The sequence below is a fragment of the Triturus cristatus genome, chromosome 11, assembly GCF_964204655.1.
Source record: "Triturus cristatus chromosome 11, aTriCri1.1, whole genome shotgun sequence".
Lineage (NCBI taxonomy): Eukaryota > Metazoa > Chordata > Amphibia > Caudata > Salamandridae > Triturus > Triturus cristatus.
This window is the reverse complement of record NC_140594.1, coordinates 1,134,051,792-1,134,073,020: the sequence shown is the minus strand read 5'-3', so window position 1 is coordinate 1,134,073,020 and position 21,229 is coordinate 1,134,051,792. Positions and strand designations below refer to the sequence as shown.

Here is a 21,229-nt window from a genome sequence, read left to right as displayed (position 1 = left end):
CAAGCACCTATGAGGAAGCCGGGCACGCTGTCAAAATACTCTTTCCTACCTGCTTAGAGCCATCACTCACTGGCTTAATGCTCTGCTTGTTATTAACCCTGGAAACACGAAACACTGTCACAAAGTCCTATTTACTTAAGTGATCAACAACTTGTTCTGGCCTGATCCAGTTGCCAGGGGTTCAATAAAGGGGTGGTCACTCATAAGTGTAGATCCCCCTCATTGACCAAACCATGATCTGCTATAAAGACCATATTGCACTGTTGGTTTGAGTCTATCTTTTGCAGCAGAGAGCTAATAAAGCTTTTGCACCAGGGGATTGAGCCTGCCTCTCTGAGGCCGTTGTACCAGCAAACCGATATAAGAGGTCAGACCTACATCCCTTACTGAATGTGCTGTAGGGCCCAAGTCTCACACTTTTCCGGTGACTTCATGGATTTTCTTTGCTGAGTGCAAGTGGGTGTCATTCTTCGTTGCCAGCCTAAGTAGGTCTGCCGTACTACATTCTCCCCCAGGTCGCTCGTGCTTCTTCCAAGCATTTGTCTCACTTCTGCGTGAGGTTTTTTGAGCAATGCAAGGCTGATATGTGAGTATGTTGACCCCCCACACCGAAGAGATATGTTTGCCGACTTGCCTTGTGGTCCCATTCAGCCTTTAACTTAAAGGTGCAACGGGAAGAAGCCTAAGTAATCACCACTGGCCCAGCTCATCCAGTCATGCTGACCAGTCGTATTGGGCAGTGGCCCAGTGGGTTAGAGGTCCCTAGAGGGGGTGAGGAGGATATCACCGCATATGTGGACTCCCACGCCAATGTTGAGCAGTGACTGCTCCACCTCTCCACTTCGCTCAGTCTTAGTCTAACTCTCGCAGAGTTGCTGCACATTTCTACTGTTTCCCCTCTCCATCACCTGCACCTAGATGGTATGTGACTTTGTATTTTCACATCCCATCCATCAGGGCAGGACCTTCCCAGCACACTGTTGGTTAACTGTGGTAGCCCCTCCACAGACACAATCTAGTCGAAATCTTTGCCTGGCAAAGTCAGCTCTGTGAAATACTTTGGATTATACAGGCACGCTGGCCTCATCCAAATAAGTCAGAATATACAGTTCATTTAAAAGTCCAGAATTTGACTTTCTAGGAAGCAAGTTTGTGTCTTGTCGTTCTGTAAGGTTACTTCTTGATCACTTTGCTTAAGGTCAGAGATTCTGTAATTTAGAGAATTACTTTGATTCCTCTTCATAACCTCCAACCACGGGTACTGATACCAGGACTAATCGTTTGTGGCCCAGTACTTCTTGCTCAGAACCTCATATGAGTTTCTGTGCCAATTCTGGTCATTCCTGCAGGCTCTCGAAACAATGAAGCCACTACATCTGATAGGGAGTCTGGCAAGAAATCAAGGATGGTCACAAGAGTACAGACATGGGCACTGATGCCATAACCAATTCTATGGGCACCAAGTACAGGGCTCGCAAGAAAAAGCTCGTCTTTCTCAACTGGAAGCTCTCAAATTGTAAGATGATGGTGCATCCCAAAAGGAAAATCATTGTTTTTCTGGGTTCACATGCTGTGCATATTACACCATTTAGGGCTTGGGTCCTGAACTGTCACTGTTCTCTTTTTTTTTTTTTCTTTCTTTTTTTGGACATCATCCAGAAGATGGGCAGTGCTATCCCTTTATTTTGAATGTAAGCCCCCAGTCGCTGGTACATGTTCGCCATCCTCTTATTTTATTTCTGCCATTGGGTTCAGAAGCAAAGTCATGAGCTCCAAGTCGAGGATCGTCAAAGAAGAAACAGGCGGTGTTGACACACTTAGCAAAGCACAGATTAAGGGAGAATATGGATGATGAAACACAGACTTTTCAAACTGCTGAAACTCATAGAAAAGATTAGGAAAGATCGTGTTTTGTGTTGGGCCTCTAGCAAATGGCGGTCGGAGAACGCACACCCAAGGGGTAGTAGTTATTTCTAGGCGTTCTCTCACTAAGCGAATAAAAATGGAAATTGCTCAAACTCACACACTCCATGATGGAGTATTTCTTTAGCTCTGCTTCAGTAGAAGCTGATGATGGCCAGAAAGACATTGTCATGACTGTACATTGTTTAAACAGCAGTTTTCTGTGCAGTGATGTTCATGATTGAAGTCTTCAGGACTAAAACAGGAGTCTAAGGACAAGGTGATTGACTTGCAGTTTCATGTGAAGAATCTGTTTGACCCCTTGAAAGATCAGGTGCTGCAACAGTACTAAACAAGCACAGTTCTGTCCAAATCTCCAAAAAGTTCAATGACTTGGAGAAAATATCCTAAAGAATCTGCACTGGTGCAAAACCTTAGTTTCATTTTTTTATTGATTCACTTGTACTGCGCCAAATCCTCAGAAGGTTGTCTAACATAAAAGCCAGTCCCAAGAAAAGGCTAAGCTAGAGTAGATTACGTTGCCATGTATTTAAGGAATTCTGTTGATTGAGACTGTTGTGGATATTAGCTACAAGTCATCCTTGAAGTTAGTGGACAGAAATTAAAACAATTACTCCCAGGGTCTGACCTAGTTCACTTACCCAACAGGTTAAAGGCGATTGCAATAAACCTGATCGCTAGCCTAGGACAATATCTTATGTATCTCCCTTTTATATGACTGTGTCCACAGTGGGAAGATGTGCTTGACATAGTCTGCAATGTAAAACAATTCATAGCTTTAAACAACAAACGTGACGCTGCAACAAACGGAAGTCATATGAGTCCTTAACCTCAGATAAAATTAGAATCTGAAATGTGCAGATGGAAAACTTGGGGTTTTCAAGATTTTGCAGTCTGAACCTCTCCTTTGGAATCATTAAGGCTCAGCAAGGTAGGCCCCTCAGGGTTATGCGGGCAAATAGAATGAGCTTTCAAAGCATTTTCATAACTCTGCTAATTTAGAGATCAACCGTGTTTCATTTGAATATTTAATTTATATTTATCTCTAGAACATACAAAATATATTTGATGTTGTGAAAGTAAATAAAAGGCAAACATTACAAGTTGCAATCACTCCTCTGGGCAAAAGACAAAACATATAATGTCTTTAACACAGGAAGAAAATCTAGTCATCCAAAACGTCACCTTAAACAACCCTTGTCTTCAAAATAACAAGAGATGTTTTTACTCCAACTGAGTCATCACCTACTAAATTAATATTATTACGGATGGTTTCATTAACATTCAACATTTTATCCATAGAACTTAAATTAACAAGAATAAATGTTGAAAATTGCAAAATAGTGTACAAGAATGTATTGCTTAAGTTCTATGTACCTACCCATTATCTCTGCAGCTTCAGCACATCCAGAACATATGTACCTTTGATCATGTCAAACAAACGGTTGAAATGTTTTGGAGTATAACCTATCCAGTACTTTAACTTCGCAGTTTGGTCTGCCTTAACTCTAATGGGGAAAAAAAGCAAAAAGAACAAATAATGAAAGGAATGCTGAACAAATCAAACATTCATCACCAGTCACATATCTGGATTTAATCCATCTTTTTTTTGCTAACCACGCCACCCCAGTTTGGACCCAGCGATTTGCAAATCAGTGTTGACCCTGCACCCCATGGGAACAGTCCAGCCCAAACTGCCAGGCCAGGTCCTCCCTGGACTGAAAATAAACATCCTGGGACAGTTTTCGAGGATCACCCCTTATCAACAAGGTTATTTTGAACCCAGTGGCAAAGTGAGCAAGGGATACACGTCTTTGCATAGCCTTCCCACTTAGGGCGACAAAAGCAAAAAGAACAAATGATGGACCGAATGCTGAACTGGGGCTTGTGCTCCCGCCACCCCTTATGAGAACAGTTTTTCTCGCCCACCCCCAGGGGCAAATGTGAGTAATGAACCCCCGATCTGCACCCCGCGCCCCCCGGATGGGAGCGGCAGAAAGCCCACTAGACATCAGGGTCTATTTTTAAAATAAATATAGGGCATGGTCATTCCCCAACCCCTTCAAACCTTTTGCTCCTCTAGAGGGCAGAGTGGTGATTTTCCCCACTAAACAGTAGGTATTTGAAAAAGGAGCCAAAACAAAAGGAGGGTGCAGCCTACTCTAGCATCGAGCCATACCCCCTCCCCAGAAATGTAAATCTTGTTTTTCTACACCCCTGGGGGCAGGTGGAAGATTTGTCCCAATTAGGGAGAGTGCCCCAAATATGCCTGGTGGTGGTGGGGGGGGGGTGTAGACAGTACACCTGACATTAAGGACTTTGCCTTGGTGGCAACAGAAAGTGGGGTTGGGGTTGCACTCTGGCATTGGCCTCCCTCCCACCCTCAAAACAGCCAGTCATTTTGTCCCTGCCCCTCTTTTAATCCAGTCAGACAGGCAGTTTGTCCCAGTTTGCCCCTAGAGGCTAGTAAGCCCATTGTATTTAACTTCTGTATGTTTTTTAATAAACTAATGGGTGGGTCTTGCATATCCACATCTGCCCTACCCTCACTCCTATAGCTTCAACAGGCTTTCTGTTCCCCTGTGCACTAAGAAGTCTCATCCCAATGGCAAACAAGAGGACATTTGATTCATTTGGGTGTTGTTTTTACATATGGGCCAGGAGAGTGTGGCTAACTTGTAATGGTGATTGGCTGCACTTGTTGGGCTTGCGTATGTTGCAACCTTGAAAAACCTACCAGACCGACAGTTCTGAAGACTAGACACTCTGGGCAGTGGGTAAGAAAACCTCATAGGATCCAGGCAAGTCACACCACCCTTGAATCCCCTGGTTGTGTCGTTTTCAAAACAATGTAGTTCGTAGGTTTGCATGGGTGGCACCACAGTACTTCCCCATATAGCGCAGCTACCCCATGGTTTATCTCTCAATGTAGTGCTTTAAGGTCTTTTTGTGTCGTGCTCTTGTGGCCCACCTACACAAGTGGGGGTACTGTTCTCGTTGTGGTACAAGTGGGACTTTCCGTCACAGAAATGTAAGGAAAATTTGTATTTTTTGTTTTAACCAAAGTTTTATGCTTGCAATGGCTTCTGGGTAAAATGCTTAGCGAGAGCCACACAAGTCACTCCACCATGGATTCCCCCAGGTGTCTAGTCTTCAAGAGTCAAGTGTGCTAGGTTTCCCTAGGTGCGGCCGAGTTAGGTCCTGGGTCATTTTTTGTGTGGGGGGGTGGAAATGTGATGTCTCCATGTTGCGTTTTGAGCCGTTTTCTCTTGCGGGCACTAGGCCAATCCACAGAAGTGAGATACCATTTTTATTGGCAAAAATGTGGGAGCATTTGTAATTACCAATTGGATTTTTGGTTCATTTGTGCCTTCCAAATGTAAGCCATTGTGTAAGAATTCTAGACCTAGGGAAAAATACCCTCTAAATCATATGCTATATGGGTACTCTCAAAGTCATAGATGTACAATTAACCACTGCTCCTAAACTCCATATCTTGTGGCCATTTCAGAAATACATAGGTTTCCTTGATAACCCATGTTTCACTCTAGATATTTCACCAATTAAATTGGTCTGCACTTTGTACACAATGATAAACAATTGTACGGTGTAGATCAGTAGTTGGCTCTGGGTACCTTGGGTTCTTGGAGAACTGTATGTTCGATGCATGTGTGCTGTAGATGCACATGCTTTGCATACTCCTGCCTAGTGTTGGGTCGGATGTTTGCAAGTTGTTTTTCTTCGAAGAAGTCTTTCTAGTCACAAGGTAAGGTGACTCGTCCTTTTGGTGATAATGCACATGGGCATTGACTCCATTGTTAGATTGTTTTTTTCCGTCATCTGGTTTGGACGTGTATTGCTGCGCTCCGGTTTGAAACCGTTCTTTGGGTTTCCCTCGGTGCGCAATCCATTCTACCCACAACAGTATTGTTCTCGAACGCGTTTCCCTGTTCTCCGGTTATCGAATCCATCGGGAAACACTATCTTCAGTTGGAAAGATCGGGGGCGGTCCTCAGGCCTAGCCGTGTCGGTACACCCATCCGCCGATTGAACAAACTTAATTCCAATTCTGTCCTCGGTGCCGCGCCAAGTACCCTCACTCCGACCTACATCAAGTTTTTAACTTGCGCCTATCACCGAGCACAAGGAGGAAGACTGCGACGCTTGTAAGTAGTTTCGGTCGAAGAAAACTGTACGTGATCGTCGAGCTTGACGACGTGAAATGCAACATCAAAGCATTCAACACACTGCGGACATCTTCGGCGAACATTCTGAGCATGAAGAGATCAGAGCGTCCGCAGGAGAAGAAGAGGCCATCTCCGTCCCAGAGTCCAATTCTGAACTTGAGATCGACTTGGAGTACTAAGACGTGCCTCCGGGACAGGGTGCCGTTGGTACCAAAGACCCCATGACCCTCAAAACCTAATCCAAAAAACATAAGGCTACGGCACCACTTCTGCCTTCTGGCCAAGGTTGGCACAGAGACAATATTTCTAACGCCCTACCTTCTGGCTCGGCCCTGAAACAGATCGTCAAGCTTTTCGGCTCAGGACCCAGTAGGCCAAAATCGTCTTTGGATCCGAAACCCTCCGGTTCGAAGGACAGATCTGGTTTGGAGCTGAAACATTCCGGTTCCAAGGACAAATATGGTTTGGAGCCGAAACTCTCCACTCCGAAACAAAACATGCTTTGGAGCCAAAACAATCTCTTCCCAAAAGCAAATCTATTTCGGTGCCGTAATCTAAGGACAGCCTCTCCGAGCCTCCCGAACCTATTCTAGACTTTCGCAAGGCTGAATTGGATCCTAAACAGAAGAAAATGTATATCCATCCTGATACAGGACATATTGCTGCCAAAATACCTGTCAAATGCAAACTTCCTTCAGAGTACCCTGCAGATAAAATCCCTCTAAAGAAGAAAAAGGATTTAGCTTCTAGCCCTGCTTATCCTGCCCCACAATTCCCTCCACCCTTTTCTCCACATTTACCACAAGATCCCTTAAACATAACACCTCAGGGATCTCCACATAGACAGCCTGAAGGGGATGATATTGATGAAGAAGATGCTCATTTGCCTGTAGACTCATGGAATGACTACACCATTGACCCTCCATTAGATACTGACCCAGACCTTTACCCTGCAAAGCCATCACCACCGGACGATAATGTGGCTTATCAGGAACTTATTGCTAGAGCAGCAGAGTACCATGGGGTGGCCTTACATAAAGAGTCCTTAGAGGAAGACTTTTATTTGAAACTCTTGGGTCCACACACAGGTCAAGTCAAACACTCCCTATGCTAAAGGGCATGATGATGCATTCAGATAACATTTTCAAAGACCCTGTGCGAGCACAGATTTTAACTCCCGAGTCGATTAAAAAATATAAACCTTGTCCATCTGATCCTGTGTTCATCAAAGGACAATTACCTCTCGATTCTCTAGTGGTGTCTAATGCTTGCAAAAGAGCAAATTCACAAACATCTGGTGATGCACCTCCCCCAGACAAGGAATCTAAGCTAATAGATGCTTCAGAGAAACAAGTGGCTGTTCAAGCTGCTAATCACTGGCGCATCGCAAACACACAGGGCCTACTAGCTAGGTACAACAGGGCACAATGGGATGAAATGGAGCAACTACTCCAATATCTCCCAGATGAACACAAAAGCAAAGCACAAGAGTTAGTTCAGGAGGGCAAACTCCCTTCTAACTTGTCTATCAGATTAGATGCTGCTGACACCACAGCTAGGGAAATAAATACCAGCATTCTCCTCAGAAGGCATGCGTGGCTTAGGATTTCAGGGTTTGAACCTAAGGTTCTGCAATCCATTTTAAACACGCCTTTTGACAAGCAACACCTGTTTGGTCCTGAAGTAGATCAGGCCTTAGAACAAATGAAAAAGGACCCAGAGGTAGCAAAGTCCATGGGAGCGCTCCAGTCTCTGTCAAATAGAAGCTCCTTTCGTTGCTCCTTTTACAGAGGAGGGTCCAAAACCACATCTTCAGACCCAAATGCTTCCACGTATAAAAGCAACACTCAATCCTCTCTCTCTAGAGATTTTTATAGAGTAGGATATTGAGGAAACAATTCCAAAGGTAGGGTTGGAGGTTTCACAGGACGCCTCTTCGCCCAACAAAGAGTGTCTTGCCAACGTTCCCTCACGATTATTTAACATCTGTCGGGGGAGGACTTCAGCAGTTTCTCTCCATTTGGCAATCCATAACATCCGACAAATAGGTAATTGATCTTATCCGACATGGTTATTGCCTGGAGCTGACCACCAATCCACCAAATATTCTACCTCGCATTTACAAACTGTTGTCAGACCACTTGCAGTTAATCATACAGGAGGTGGAATCTCTCTTGGAAAAGGGAGCCATAGAACCAGTTCCATTACAGTACCAAGGTTCAGGGGTGTACTCTCTCTACTTTATAATCCCCAAAAAGGACTGCTCCTTGAGATCAATTTTGGATCCCAGAGTGTTAAACCAGTACATACTATCAGAATATTTCCATATGGTAACTCTTTAACAAGTGCTTCCACTTCTACAGCAAGGCGATTTTATGTCCACACTAGACTTAAAAGATGCATACTTTCACATTCCGGTCCATCCAGCTCATCGCAAATATCTCAGATTTCAGGTAGCAGGCAAACACTATCAGTTCAAAGTACTCCCATTCGGAGTCACTTCTGCTCCCAGAGTGTTAACCAAATGTCTAGCAGTAGTGGCAGCTCATCTCAGAAGACAACAAATTCACCTCTTCCTGTACTTAGACGACTGGCTCATCAAAGCCAGCACACACCATAAGTGTCTAAAACACACTCCGACCAGGCTAAACTAACTCCATCAAATGAGCTTCACAGCCTTTACAAATACAATCTTATCTGGGAGCGGCTCTTAACAGCCACATGATTCTAGCCTCTCCCAGTGCAGCCAGAATTTGCAATAGTCAAATTCTGTTATTACAGTTTCAAGCCAATCAAACCATAACAGACAAAAGTTTCATGCAGGTGTTAGGAATGATGGTGTCATGCATCGCAGTAATACTTCACGCAAGACTACACATGCGCCCTCTACAAGAATACTTAGCACGTCAATGGAATCAGTCACAGGGTCAATTAACAGATCTAGTGTTGGTAGACAGCCGCACACATCACTCTCTGCAGTGGTGGAACCCAAAAAATGTTTACTAAAGGGTGTCCCTTCATCAACCCTGTTCCACAGATCTTGCTAACAGCAGATTCATCTCTTACAGGTTGGGGTGCCTATCTCCACAATTACACAATTCAGAGTCTCTGTGACAATAAGCACAAACGTCTCCACATCAACTATCTAGAGCTTCTAGCAGTATTTCTAGCGCTGAAAGCTTCTCAGCCTCATCTTGTAGGCAAAGTTGTCCTAGTCCACACAGACAACATGACAGCCATGTACTATGTACATAAACAAGGGGGACACATTGATAAAACTAATTTCTTTGCCACGCCGGAGGAGGCAGAGGACTGGCTGGACACCTTCACTGCTGCGGGACCTCGTGACGCTGCTGCGACGACGACCCTACCGAAGCCGAGAGGCCCCTTCCGCCGATGCTGGAGAGACCGTAGATGGTCGGCGGCACGGACGCCGCCTTCCCCAGCTGTGGGTCCAAACTTGGATTTGATTCTCAGTGGGCAACAAGTCAAGTCAAGTCAGATAATTTATATAGCGCTCTACATACCCAGAGGGTCTCAAGGCGCTTGGAGAAGGGTGGGGAAATTACTTGTCGAATATCCAGGTTTTAAGTTGCTTTCTGAATGCTAGGTGGTTCTGAGTGAGGCGAAGGTGAGTGGGAAGTGTGTTCCAGGTTTTAGCCGCTAGGTAGGAGAAGGATCTTCCCCCCATGGTGGTTTTGTTGATGCGAGGTACAGCAGCAAGGGCTTGGTTGGAAGAGCGAAGTTGGCGGGAGGGGGTGTAGAAGGAGAGTCGTGTGTTGAGGCATTCTGGTCCAAGTTCGTAAAGTGCTTTGTGTGCGTGGGTAAGGAGGCGGAATGTTATCCTCTTATTGACGGGGAGCCAGTGGAGGTCTTTCAGGTGACCAGAAATGTGGTCTTTACGCGGGATGTCTAGTATGAGTCTGGCTGATGCGTTCTGGATGCGTTGGAGTTTTTTCTGAAGTTTTGCGGTGGTACCGGCGTATAGGGTGTTTCCATAGTCCAGGCGGCTTGTAACCAGTGCGTGGGTGACCGTTTTTCTAGTTTCAGTGGGGATCCAGCGAAATGTTTTTTTGAGCAAGCGAAGAATGTTGAAGCAAGATGATGAAACGGCGTTGACTTGTCTGGTCATCGAGAGTGAGGAGTCCAGGATGACGCCCAAGTTCCGTGCGTGGTCCGTCGGGATGGGTGCTTTTCCAAGGGCCTCTGGCCACCAAGAGTCGTCCCAGGCAGAGGGGGAGGTACCTAAGATAAGGACTTCTGTTTTGTCTGAATTCAGTTTCAGATGGCTGTGCTTCATCCACTCGGCTACTTCTTTCATTCCTTCATGTAGATTGGTTTTGGCGGTGTTAGGGTCTTTGGTGAGTGAGAGGATCAGTTGGGTGTCATCAGCGTAGGAGATGATGTTGAGGTTGTGTTGGCGAGCGATGGCCGCAAGGGGGCTCATGTATACGTTGAAGAGGGTGGGGCTGAGTGAAGATCCTTGTGGCACGCCACAAATGACTTCAGTGGCATCTGACTTGAATGGTGGGAGGCGGACTCTCTGAGTTCTTCCTGTAAGGAACGAGGTGATCCATTCCAGAGCTTTTCCTTGGATACCGATGTTTCTGAGGCGTTGTAATAGGGTGCTATGACAGACTGTGTCGAAGGCTGCGGAGAGGTCGAGGAGGATGAGGGCGACTGTGTCTCCATTGTCCAGTAGAGTTCGAATGTCGTCTGTTGCAGCGATGAGTGCGGTCTCAGTGCTGTGTTTGGCTCGGAAGCCGGACTGTGAGGAGTCGAGGGATCTGTTGGTTTCGAGGAAGGCGGCGAGCTGGTTGTTGACAGCTTTCTCGATGACTTTGGCCGGGAATGGTAGGAGCGAGATGGGGCGGTAGTTTTTGAGTTCGGTGGGGTCTGCTGTGGGTTTTTTCAGAAGGGCGCTGAGTTCGGCGTGTTTCCAGCTTTCCGGGAAGGTGGCGGAGTTGAGGGAGCAGTTGATGACATCTCGGAGGTGTGGTGCTATGATGGAATCTGCTTTGTTGAAGATGTGATGAGGGCATGGGTCTGTGGGGGATCCTGAATGGATGGAATTCATCAGGCGGATGGTGTCCTCAGTGGAGATTGGGTTCCAGTCGTTAAGGATGTTCAGGGGGGGTGGAGGTATGGCAGAAGGTTGGGTGGGTTGGTCTCCGGATTGGTTGTCAAAGCTGTTGTGAATGTCAGTGATTTTGTCGTGGAAGAACGAAGCTAGGGAGTCGCAAAGTGTTTGAGAGGGAGTGATGTCGTTGGAGTTGGCAGTGGGGTTGGTAAACTCTTTGATGATGTTGAATAATTCCTTGCTGTTGTGGGCGTTGTTGTCTAGTCGGTCTTTAAATGAGGCTTTCTTGGCGGTCCGGATCAGTTGGTGGTGTATGCGGGTGGCGTTTTTGAAGGCGTCCCTGGTGCTGGTGTTTGGGTCTTTTTTCCAGGCCTTCTCAAGGGATCGACAGAGTTTCTTGGATTTCTTAAGATCATCGTTGAACCAGGGGGCGTTTTTGCTGCCTAGTTTGATTTGACGTTTTTTCAAAGGTGCTAGGTTGTCGGCGCTGTTGGTTAGCCATTGAGTGAGGTTGATGGCTGCTTGGTTGGCGTTCGAAGAGTGGGCAGGGGGTTTTTGAAGAAGCGATGAGGAGATCTGGTCGATGGTGATTTTGTTCCAGTTTCTTCGCAAAGTGGGTTGAGGATGGTTGTGGCTACAGGCTGTGGCAGAAATCACGCCCTACAGGCTGTGGCAGAAATCAGCGGCTCTCTGGTGGCTGAGGACACATCGAACTCCAACCAAAGTGACCTCTCCAGTGATGACGAGCGAATTTATGACCTGCAAAACTCACAGGACTCAACTGACCAGCCAGATGTCACTCCGCAGACGGTTGACATGATAATATAAACATTCCGAGACCCTATTCTTGATTGGACTGCGACTTGAGGTATTGTAGTTGATATGTGGGGATATGCAGTCGTTGATGTTATAGCCATATGTAATGGACGCTACTGTGATTCTGAATGTTCACATGAGGTCGTGGGTGGCATCATGATATGGGGAGGGGGGGGGGGCAGGACTTACTCATATGTTTTGTTACTGCTGCATAGCCGCCAGCGCATATGGCACGCCTGGCAGGGTTTTCCTGAACCGGTGTGCACAGACTGCCTTCTATATGTTGTATTCTGCCTGAAGACGGGAAGCCTCTAAGACACTGAACACACATATTGTAAGTTATCTGTACGTATCACGCAGCGCCCCCCCTGGATTCTTGACCGTTATCTCTATTGAGAGTTTGGACGATTGCTGGTTACACTATCGCCCTTTTGGAATTGTTTGTTCCTGTTTTGGTTATGTTGTGAGATATCCATTATTGTATGCCGTTTCACGCAACACAGCATGCCACGAGTTAGTGTGCTAGGGAAGCTATGCACCTCAAGGTCACCTGCACCGCACCGGTTTGTTGAGCTGCCATGGATGCATGGCTACTTAATACATTGTAAGGGCTATGTCTGCGCTTAAAATAGGTACGTGGAATGTAAGGGGCATGCATTCGCCATCACGTAGGTATCAGATATACTCGTACCTTAAACGACACCATATACAAATAGCTCTTCTGCAGGAGACGCACCTGGCCAAATCAGAAATCCAACGCTTGCACCGCCGATGGCGTGGCTAATTGTATGCCACAGGATATTCGGCTTTTGCGTGTGGTGCACTAGTATGGGTAAGACCAGGGGTCCCATTTAAAATCACACAATCATTGATAGACACTGAGGGCAGGTATGTTGTAGTTAAAGGCACATTAGATGGCCGGCAGATCGTAATTGCATCATTATACTCTCCCAACACAGAGCAGGCTTCTTATTTTGACAATATATTGCGCGTTCTAGCGCCATGGCATGATATACCCATGTTATTAGGGGGGATTATAACAGCGTACTTGATGTATCACTAGATAGCTCCTTCCCACCCCTTCAGGGCACAAGCACACACAATGCCATGAAGGCGTTAACTACCTGGCCAACACAATGGCGCCTCAGGCGCCTGGAGACATCGCAACCCCCTTGTTAAGGTATTTTCTGACTACTCAGGTGCTCATGACTTACATGTGCGGCTGGACCGCTACATGCTTTCAGAGGAGCTACTCCCACATATATCCGCAGTCTATTATCTAGGCAGGACGCACTCAGATCACAATCCACATATATTGGAGCTTTGTGGGAGCACCCCCGGCCGCCAATCCCAACCTGGCGGTTGCAACGGGATATACTCCTCGATGCACCCTTCCGAAGCCTGTTAGCCACTAATATCTCACAATACTTTGAAGAAAATACTGACACCTTAAGTAGAATGGGACGCGTTTAAAGTTGTGGTCAGAGGCAATTACCTCTGTGCGCAAGCGGGTATGCGGAGGCAGCTAGAGGCTTGACCTCCGCAGGGAGGGTGAAGCACTAGAGGGTAACAATGATGGGCTCTTGGCGCGAGACAGAGGAACATTCCAGATTGCTAGACCGGCTCCGCAACTTGAACTATGCAGCACACTCGGCGCGCACCCACCATATGGGGGACAAGCCTGGCAAGTTGCTGACGTGGCTGATGCGGCAGGATGCAGTCACCACGCCGGTGACGTCCATATGGAATGCACAAGGCGACGCAGTGCATACCCAGAGTGCTATACACAAGGCCTTTGTAGAACACTATTCTACAGGTCCTGCCTACTAGCAACAGACACGGTCATGCGGGAGTTTCTTGCTGCCCTGATGCTGCTGCAAGAGGAGCTGGGTGCTAATAAGGGATAGTATTTTCTCCCCCTCGAATGGTAAATCTCCGGGTCCGGATGGACTGCCGGCTGAATTTTACAAAGCCTACTCGGACATATTGATACCGGAGCTGTTGCAGGTACAGCAGCTCTGAGTGACTCAGCCCTCACACCCACACAAAATGAGGCGACACTGATCTCCCTCTTAAAGCCGGGCAGAGTCCCCAAACTCCTTGGTTCCTATCGTCCACTGGCTTTGTTGAAAACAGACTATAAAATACTCGCCTCTGCTCTAGCTAAACGATTAGCCCCATTTGTGCCGGCTCTGGTACATACAGATCAAAATGGATTTGTCCCAGCCAGTAGTACCTCCCTTAATATATGTCGACTATTTAGGGTCCAGAAGTATGCAACGAAGGGCTGGTCACGATCTGGATGTTTGGTGCTGGACCTAGAGAAGGCCTTTGGTGCAATTATTGTACCAACACCCCACAGTACGGGCCCACACGGGCAGGCTCATCTCTGACACAATTAGAGTCAGGCGTGGAACCAGGCAGGGATGCCCTTTGTCCCCATTGCTCTTCTCCCTTGCCATGGAACCTCTAGCGGCTCTGCTCCGTGAGAGCGGCGTGGACTGGGGTATTTATTCCCTTGGATGATGGTCTCCACACAGTGTCCCTATATGAAGATGGCCTACTGCTGTACATAAGAGACCCTCATGCCGTGCCGCTGGCCACATCCGTGCTATTTCGTGGCTTCGAGGAAGTGTCAGGCCTTAAGGTAAATTGGGCTAAATCTGGCGTCTATTCTTTCCACAAAGACGTGGCCGCAGCTGATATAGTTATTAACGGGACTTCGCTTGCTTGGTATCCGACCACATTCAGATACTTAGGCATCTATATCTATAGATCCCCAGCAGATATCTTGGAGGGTAACCTAGTACGTGCCATTTCCTCCGTAAGGGCGCAGATACAATTCTGGAAGACTCTACCGCTCAATGTGATGAGCCGTATCACCTTAGCGAAGATGATAGTACTGCCGAGACTGTTGTAGTATTTTGCAAACCTTCCGGTATATGTTCCGGTACAACTGTTTCGGGAGCTGGAGGGATTAATCAGAGGTTTAATCTTGAGTGCGGGGCGACCCAGGATAGCACTACAGAAATTGTATGCACCACCGGAGAGCGAAGGCTTGGCAGTCCCACATTTGGAACTATATTACTTAGCTGTGCAGCTTCAATAGGTCGCAAAGTGACTGAGTGGAAAGAACCTGGCGGACACAGCAACCGAGTCCTCATCATGGGCGCAGACTTAAATCTATAGTCTTTCACACACTGGCAAAAAATCCCCGCCCGACAAAGATACATATAGAATTAGCCCATAGATGCTACAGAAGGAGTCTTCAGCTCACAAAAGATAGATCCCTTATGCCCCAATACTGCCGCTTATCGGGACACACCGAGGCAGAGATTTTGTGTCAGATGTAGCTATGACACCCTGGACTGCAGCAGGAGTGGAAACGCTAGGAGACCTCTATGCAGACGGTGCCCTTATGTCTTTTGCAACCCACACGGCGAACAGCGGTTTAGCGGTGGGCCAGTTCCTGCTATATGCAGCCATCATATGGACGTTGACTTCGGCATGGGGAGACTTGACAAATGAGCCACTAACACATCGGCTATTGCAGTATTTGCATGTGATGGGGGAGGGGTCACACGTGATCCACTGGCTAGTGCAGGCCTTACTTACTCACGCATGGAAACCAACACAGAGACTCCGTGCACGTTGGACTGAAGACAGAGGACGACCCTGGACTGATAAGGAATGGGAATGTGTCTTAGCTAGTGCCACACACATACCACGCAACTCGCGATTTAAACTTATACAATCATATATATTACATAGAGCTTACCTCTCACCAGATAAGGTTAATAAATACTTTAACATCAATACCTCCGATTGACCGAGATGCCGTCTATTAGGCTCTGACCTCCTACACATGCTGTGGTTTTGCCCCTCGCTTTTATCCTACTGGCGCGCGGTAACAGAGACACTTTCAAACAGCACTAACACCGAGGCACCCAACACATGGGAGGTCTGCATTCTGGGGTTTTACAAACGAACGAGAGCCAACAAAGTGAGCTCTAGATTTTGTGACCTAGGCCTCATAACCGCAAAACGATTGATAAGCAAGAGGTGGAAACACAAGGACCCCCCCGGAGGTACCCCACTGGCTAAAATCCCTAGAGATCTGGGCACAGGCGGAGAGCACTATTTCGCACATGGAAGAAACAGCAGGGTTACGTAAGTATCCCATTGCACAGGCCTGGGATGATATCCTCAAAGCCCTTACACACTCTAATGCTACATCACATGCATCTCCCAAGCAACAAACAGGGGATAATGCCTAGCATGTCGTCTGGGTGCAACAGACACGCCGTATTTACAAAGCAACTCGGCTATTGCTGTCGGGAGAAGCAATGACCCCACATTCCATCATAGCACTTCATAGGCACGACTTCAGATACAAGATGCCCTGGTGTCCATGCGACTATACACAGTACTGGAAAAGCAGCTCACATCCACTACCAACACACAAGCCTAGACATGATTGAACTCAAAAGGCACCCAATATACTAGATACATATTCCTCTCAGTATTGGATATCTCCCTTTTCTTTTGATTTGGTTTTGTTTTCGTTAGTTGTGGTTAAAATGTTTAAAATATGGATATCTCGCAGGCGGTTATGATGTTCACCTTTTACCGCCCAAGCAATTTTGTGTTTTGTGATTTTACAGTTGAGCCACGTATGGGCTGTACACCTCTGTTTCTAATGATATACCTGCATATCAAATACCATTGTTGGGATGAGACACACATGATAGACATGTCCCGCTCTTCAATTAGAGGTGATGGTATACGTGGGCTGTTGATGCCCATGCTAATTTGCAATTGCATGTCACTTACCACGATGCCGATGTACACCACGATATAATTATAAGATATATATATATATATATATATATATATATATATGTATGTATTTTGAACTGTGTAAACGGTGGCATTGTAACACTGATCTTGTTTTAAGTGTGACCTGCACCAATGTTTGGTTTGTATGGAACAAGAAAAAGATGAAATGCAATAAAGATATTAAAAAAAAAAAAAAAAAAAAAGGGGGACACATTCTCTCCAGCTGTCACGCCTCTCTCAGACCATCTGGAACTGGGCAATTCATCAGAGTTCATCTTCTAGCAGAGCACCTTCCAGGAGTCAACAATCAAATTGCCGACCTCAGCAGAAGGAGGCAGTAAATACATGAGTGGGAAATTCATCCCCAAATTCTCCTTCCATACTTCCAAAAATGGGGATTCCCAGAAGTAGATCTGTTTTCCACAGTGGACAACACAAAATGCCCAAACTTCGCCTCCAGGGTCCCACACCCTCGAGACGCTATGGATCAATTGGTCAAAGATATTTGCCTATGCTTTTCCCCCTCTCCTACTCCTTCTCTTCTATTTCGGTTTCAAAGCTCAGGCAAACATCGCTCACACAGATTTTGGTAGCACCCACATGGGCCCGTCAACCATTGAACACCATACTTTTGGAACTATCAGTAGTTCTGCATCAAAAGCTGTACCTCAGTTCCAGACATCTTACTCAGAACTGTGTGGAAATCAGACACCCAAACCACTAGGAACTCAACTTAGCGATTTGGCTCCTGAAGTCATAGAGTTTGGATACTTAAATTTGCCACCAAACTGTATGATTATTCTAAAAGAAGCAAGAAGGCCCACCACCAGAGCTTGTTATGCAGCAAAAGGGAAGCGATTTGTTATTTATTGTAATAATAATAAAATTAATCCTCAAGATGCTTCTGTCTAAAACATTTTGTTGCCTTCTGCACCTTCAGCAAACTAATCTAGCTTACACATTTATTCTATTGCACCTTGCAGCAGTAGCTGCATCTTTGCAAAACAGACAGCATTCATCTTTGTTCAAAGTCCCTGTGATTAACGCCTTAATGAAAGGCTTAAAAAGAGGAATACCACCCAGAATACCTCCAGCACCGGTATGGAATCTCAACATTGTACTAACAAGACTCATGAGTCCACCTTTTGAACCATTACACAATTGTCCTTTACAGTTCCCTTCATGGAAGGTTGCTTTCCTCATTGCAATCACTTCAATAAGGAGAGTTGGTGAATTTCAGGCATTAACCTTAGAAGAACCCTTCTTTCAGCTAGGGTATTTCTTCGCACAACCCAAAATTCATCCCTAAAGTAGTTTCTGCTTTTCATATTAATCAATCAGTTGAGTTACCTGTATTCTTCCTTCAACATGATTATGTAGCAGAACAAGCTTTTCACACACTTGATGTCAGAAGAGCGTTATTATATTGTATCAAAAGGACTAAAGATTTTTGTAAAACAAACCAACTGTTTGTCACATTTGCACCACCTCACAAGGGCAATCCTATCTCTAAATCTGGCATTTCAAGATGGATTGTTAAATGCATTCAAACTTGCTATGCAAAAGCTAAAAGAATGTTTTACCCCCTAGATAGGGGCATCTATGGCCTTTTTAGGTAACCTTCCTATAGCTGACATCTGTAAGGCAGCAACATGGTCTACACCACACACATTTACCAAACACTACTGTGTGGATGTATTAGCACGCCAATAAGCCAATGTAGGCAAGCAGTGCTAAAGACACTTTTTCAGACAACTGCAACATCTACTGGTTAGCCACCGCTTTGGGAGAATACTGCTATATAGTCTATGCAAAGCATGTGTATCTACAGCACACATGCCTCAAACTGATTTTTACTTACCCAGTAAGCATCTGTTCTTGGCATGTAGAGCTGTAGATTCACATACGCCCTCTCACCTCCCGGGTCACCTGTAGTTTTTGCAGTTCTCCTTATTTACATTATATACGCATGGACATCTCCTTAGTACACTCGCTTACTCCATTCTCACCCTCTTGCAATAAAACCATCTAACAATGGAGTCGATGCCCTTGCCCTATCACCGAAAGGAGGAGTCACCTTACCTCGTGACTAGAAAGACTTCTCCGAAGAAAAACAACTTGCAAACATCCAGACCAAACTCTAGATGGCAGCGGTATGCAAAGCATGTGAATCCACAGCTCTACATGCCAAGAACAGATGCTTACTGGGTAATTAACATAATCCATATCACAGCAACCAGAAGGGTCTAGCTGACAAAATGGTATATTGCTTTTGTAAATATGCCATTGTGACAAAACGTTACAGATGAAAACATCACAAATGGCCGCTTTTTCCTACCCATTTTCAGTATTTCTTGATTTCAACAGTTAGTTTCTTTGAGAGGGAAAACCTTGAGAGAATTTCATATATTACCCCTTGCTGAAATCAGAGTTTTGTCTACTTTTTAGAAATCTGTAGCTTTTCTGGATCACCCCTGGGTTTCACAGCAGTTTCCACCACAAACTGAAAAAATAGGCTACCTCTTTGAAAAATGCCAAAACTGTGGTAAAAAAATACGTTTTTTTTATTTAGCTCTGCATGTTCCTGAAAGCTAGGAAGATGATAACTTTAGTATAGCAAACAGTTCGTTGATGCCATTATCAGGAAACACATTTGGCATTGACACCTTATGTGGAAAAAAATTATGTAATCCTAAGCGCGAGCTACCCCAAATAGCCAAAGATGGATCAACACTGGGTGGTGGGAAGCCCCAGCAGTTATGGTGTTAAACAGTTTTGTAGGGTGATAATCATTCATCCATTTAGTACCCTTATTTCTTAAATAATCTTGGCAAATTGAATTTTCTGAAAGTATTTTAAAAAAAAATATTTTAGAAAACCCTATTTAACACAGATTTCTTCCTCTTTTCTTTCTGTGAAATGTAGCCGGAATCAGCTGTCGACGTTGCCAGTACACCTGTGTAGCCTTCCTTTAAAGGTTTTGATCGCTAGTAACAATAAGCTTATCTCACTGCCTGAAGAAATTGGGCGGCTCCGACATCTCACAGAACTGGTAAGTATCGTCCTTATTCATTGATATAAATATGTGCCATCTTAATGTAATGTTTTAAAGGTTATGGTTTTTTATGCGTAGACATGGTTTCTTTAAGCAAGCATTAATTGGCGAAAGAATTTTGTTTGGTTTTTGTTTTGCTTACAGAGGAAGGTGTTTGAGTTTCATGGATGTATTTGCCAGATGCATACCTGGACATTTTGTAAGATGATTTGGATTACAAACATAAACAGGTCTTATAGTGAAAGGGGGGGGGTCAATCAGTATTTGTAGAGTGGGGATGCGTCACCCGTGAGAGTCTTGATGCTGGGAGAGCATGCTGCCTGTTTTCCTATTGGCTGAACATCCAGGTCTTGAGGTCCTTCCTGAACTGCTGGCGCGATGGTGAGGCTCTGAGGTTCAGGGGGAGGTTGTTCCAGGTCTTAGTCGCCAGGTGAGAGAAGGTGGCCTCCACTGTTCGTCTGGCGGATGCTTCGGGTGGCTGCTAGGTAGAGGGATTTAGAGCGGAGTTTCCTGGTAGGTTGGTGGAAGTTCCTACGATTGTTGAGGTATGTCAGTCCTTCGTTGCGCAGTGCACTGTAAGCTTGGGTGAACAGCTTGACTGGCATTTCTTTGTGACTGGTGGAGGTTCCTAAGGTGTGGAATGATGTGGGTCTGTCTGAGGAGGTCCAGGATGAGTCTGGCTTCTGTGTTCTGGGTAGTTTAGAGTTTTGTCATGAGTTGGGTTGTTATTCCTATGTAGAGGGAGTTGCCGTAGTCTAGTATGCTGGTGACGAGAGCTTGTGTGACTCTTCGCCAGGTGAGAGCCTTCTGAAGACCTTCCTGAGCATTTGGAGGGTGAGTAAGCAAGCGGAGGAGACGGCGCTGACCTGCTTCTTCATGTATAGCTGGCTGTCGAGGATGATGCCGAGGTTGCCGGCGTGCTCTATGGGTTTGGGCCCAGCTCAGGTGGCCACCATGCATTGTTCCAGAGGGTGTCCTTTCTTTTCCCAAAGATGAGTACTTCTGTCTTGTCAGTGGTGAGTTTAAGACAGTTGTTCATCCAGGCGGCCATGTCTTTCATGCATCTTTGAAATTTGTCCTTGGTGGCTGTTGGTCAGGGAAAAGGATGAGTTGGGTGTCATCAGCATAGGAGAGTATGTTGAGTCTGTGGCTCCTGACGATGTTTGCCATGGGTGTCATGTATATGTTGAAGAGGGTTGGGCTGAGTGATGAGCCTTGAAGTACATTGCAATTGATGTTCTTAGGGAGCAAGGAGTAGGGCAGAAGGATGACATTCCGCGTTCTTCCTGTGAGGTAGGATGCAGTCCACTTGAGAGCTGGTCCTTGGAT

The 21,229-nt window shown here is 45.8% G+C and overlaps 1 protein-coding gene across 24 annotated transcripts in view; it reads left to right on the top strand.

The window, feature by feature from the left end:
• LRCH3 (leucine rich repeats and calponin homology domain containing 3) overlaps positions 1–21,229 on the top strand; it is a 516,524-nt gene that overhangs the window by 183,908 nt on the left and 311,387 nt on the right. For all 24 annotated transcript variants that reach the window (XM_085635769.1, XM_085635764.1, XM_085635771.1 and 21 more), the window contains exon 3: positions 19,771–19,897. In XM_085635769.1, coding sequence (XP_085491895.1) covers positions 19,771–19,897 — 127 coding nt within the window. The remainder of the gene's footprint in view (positions 1–19,770; positions 19,898–21,229) is intronic.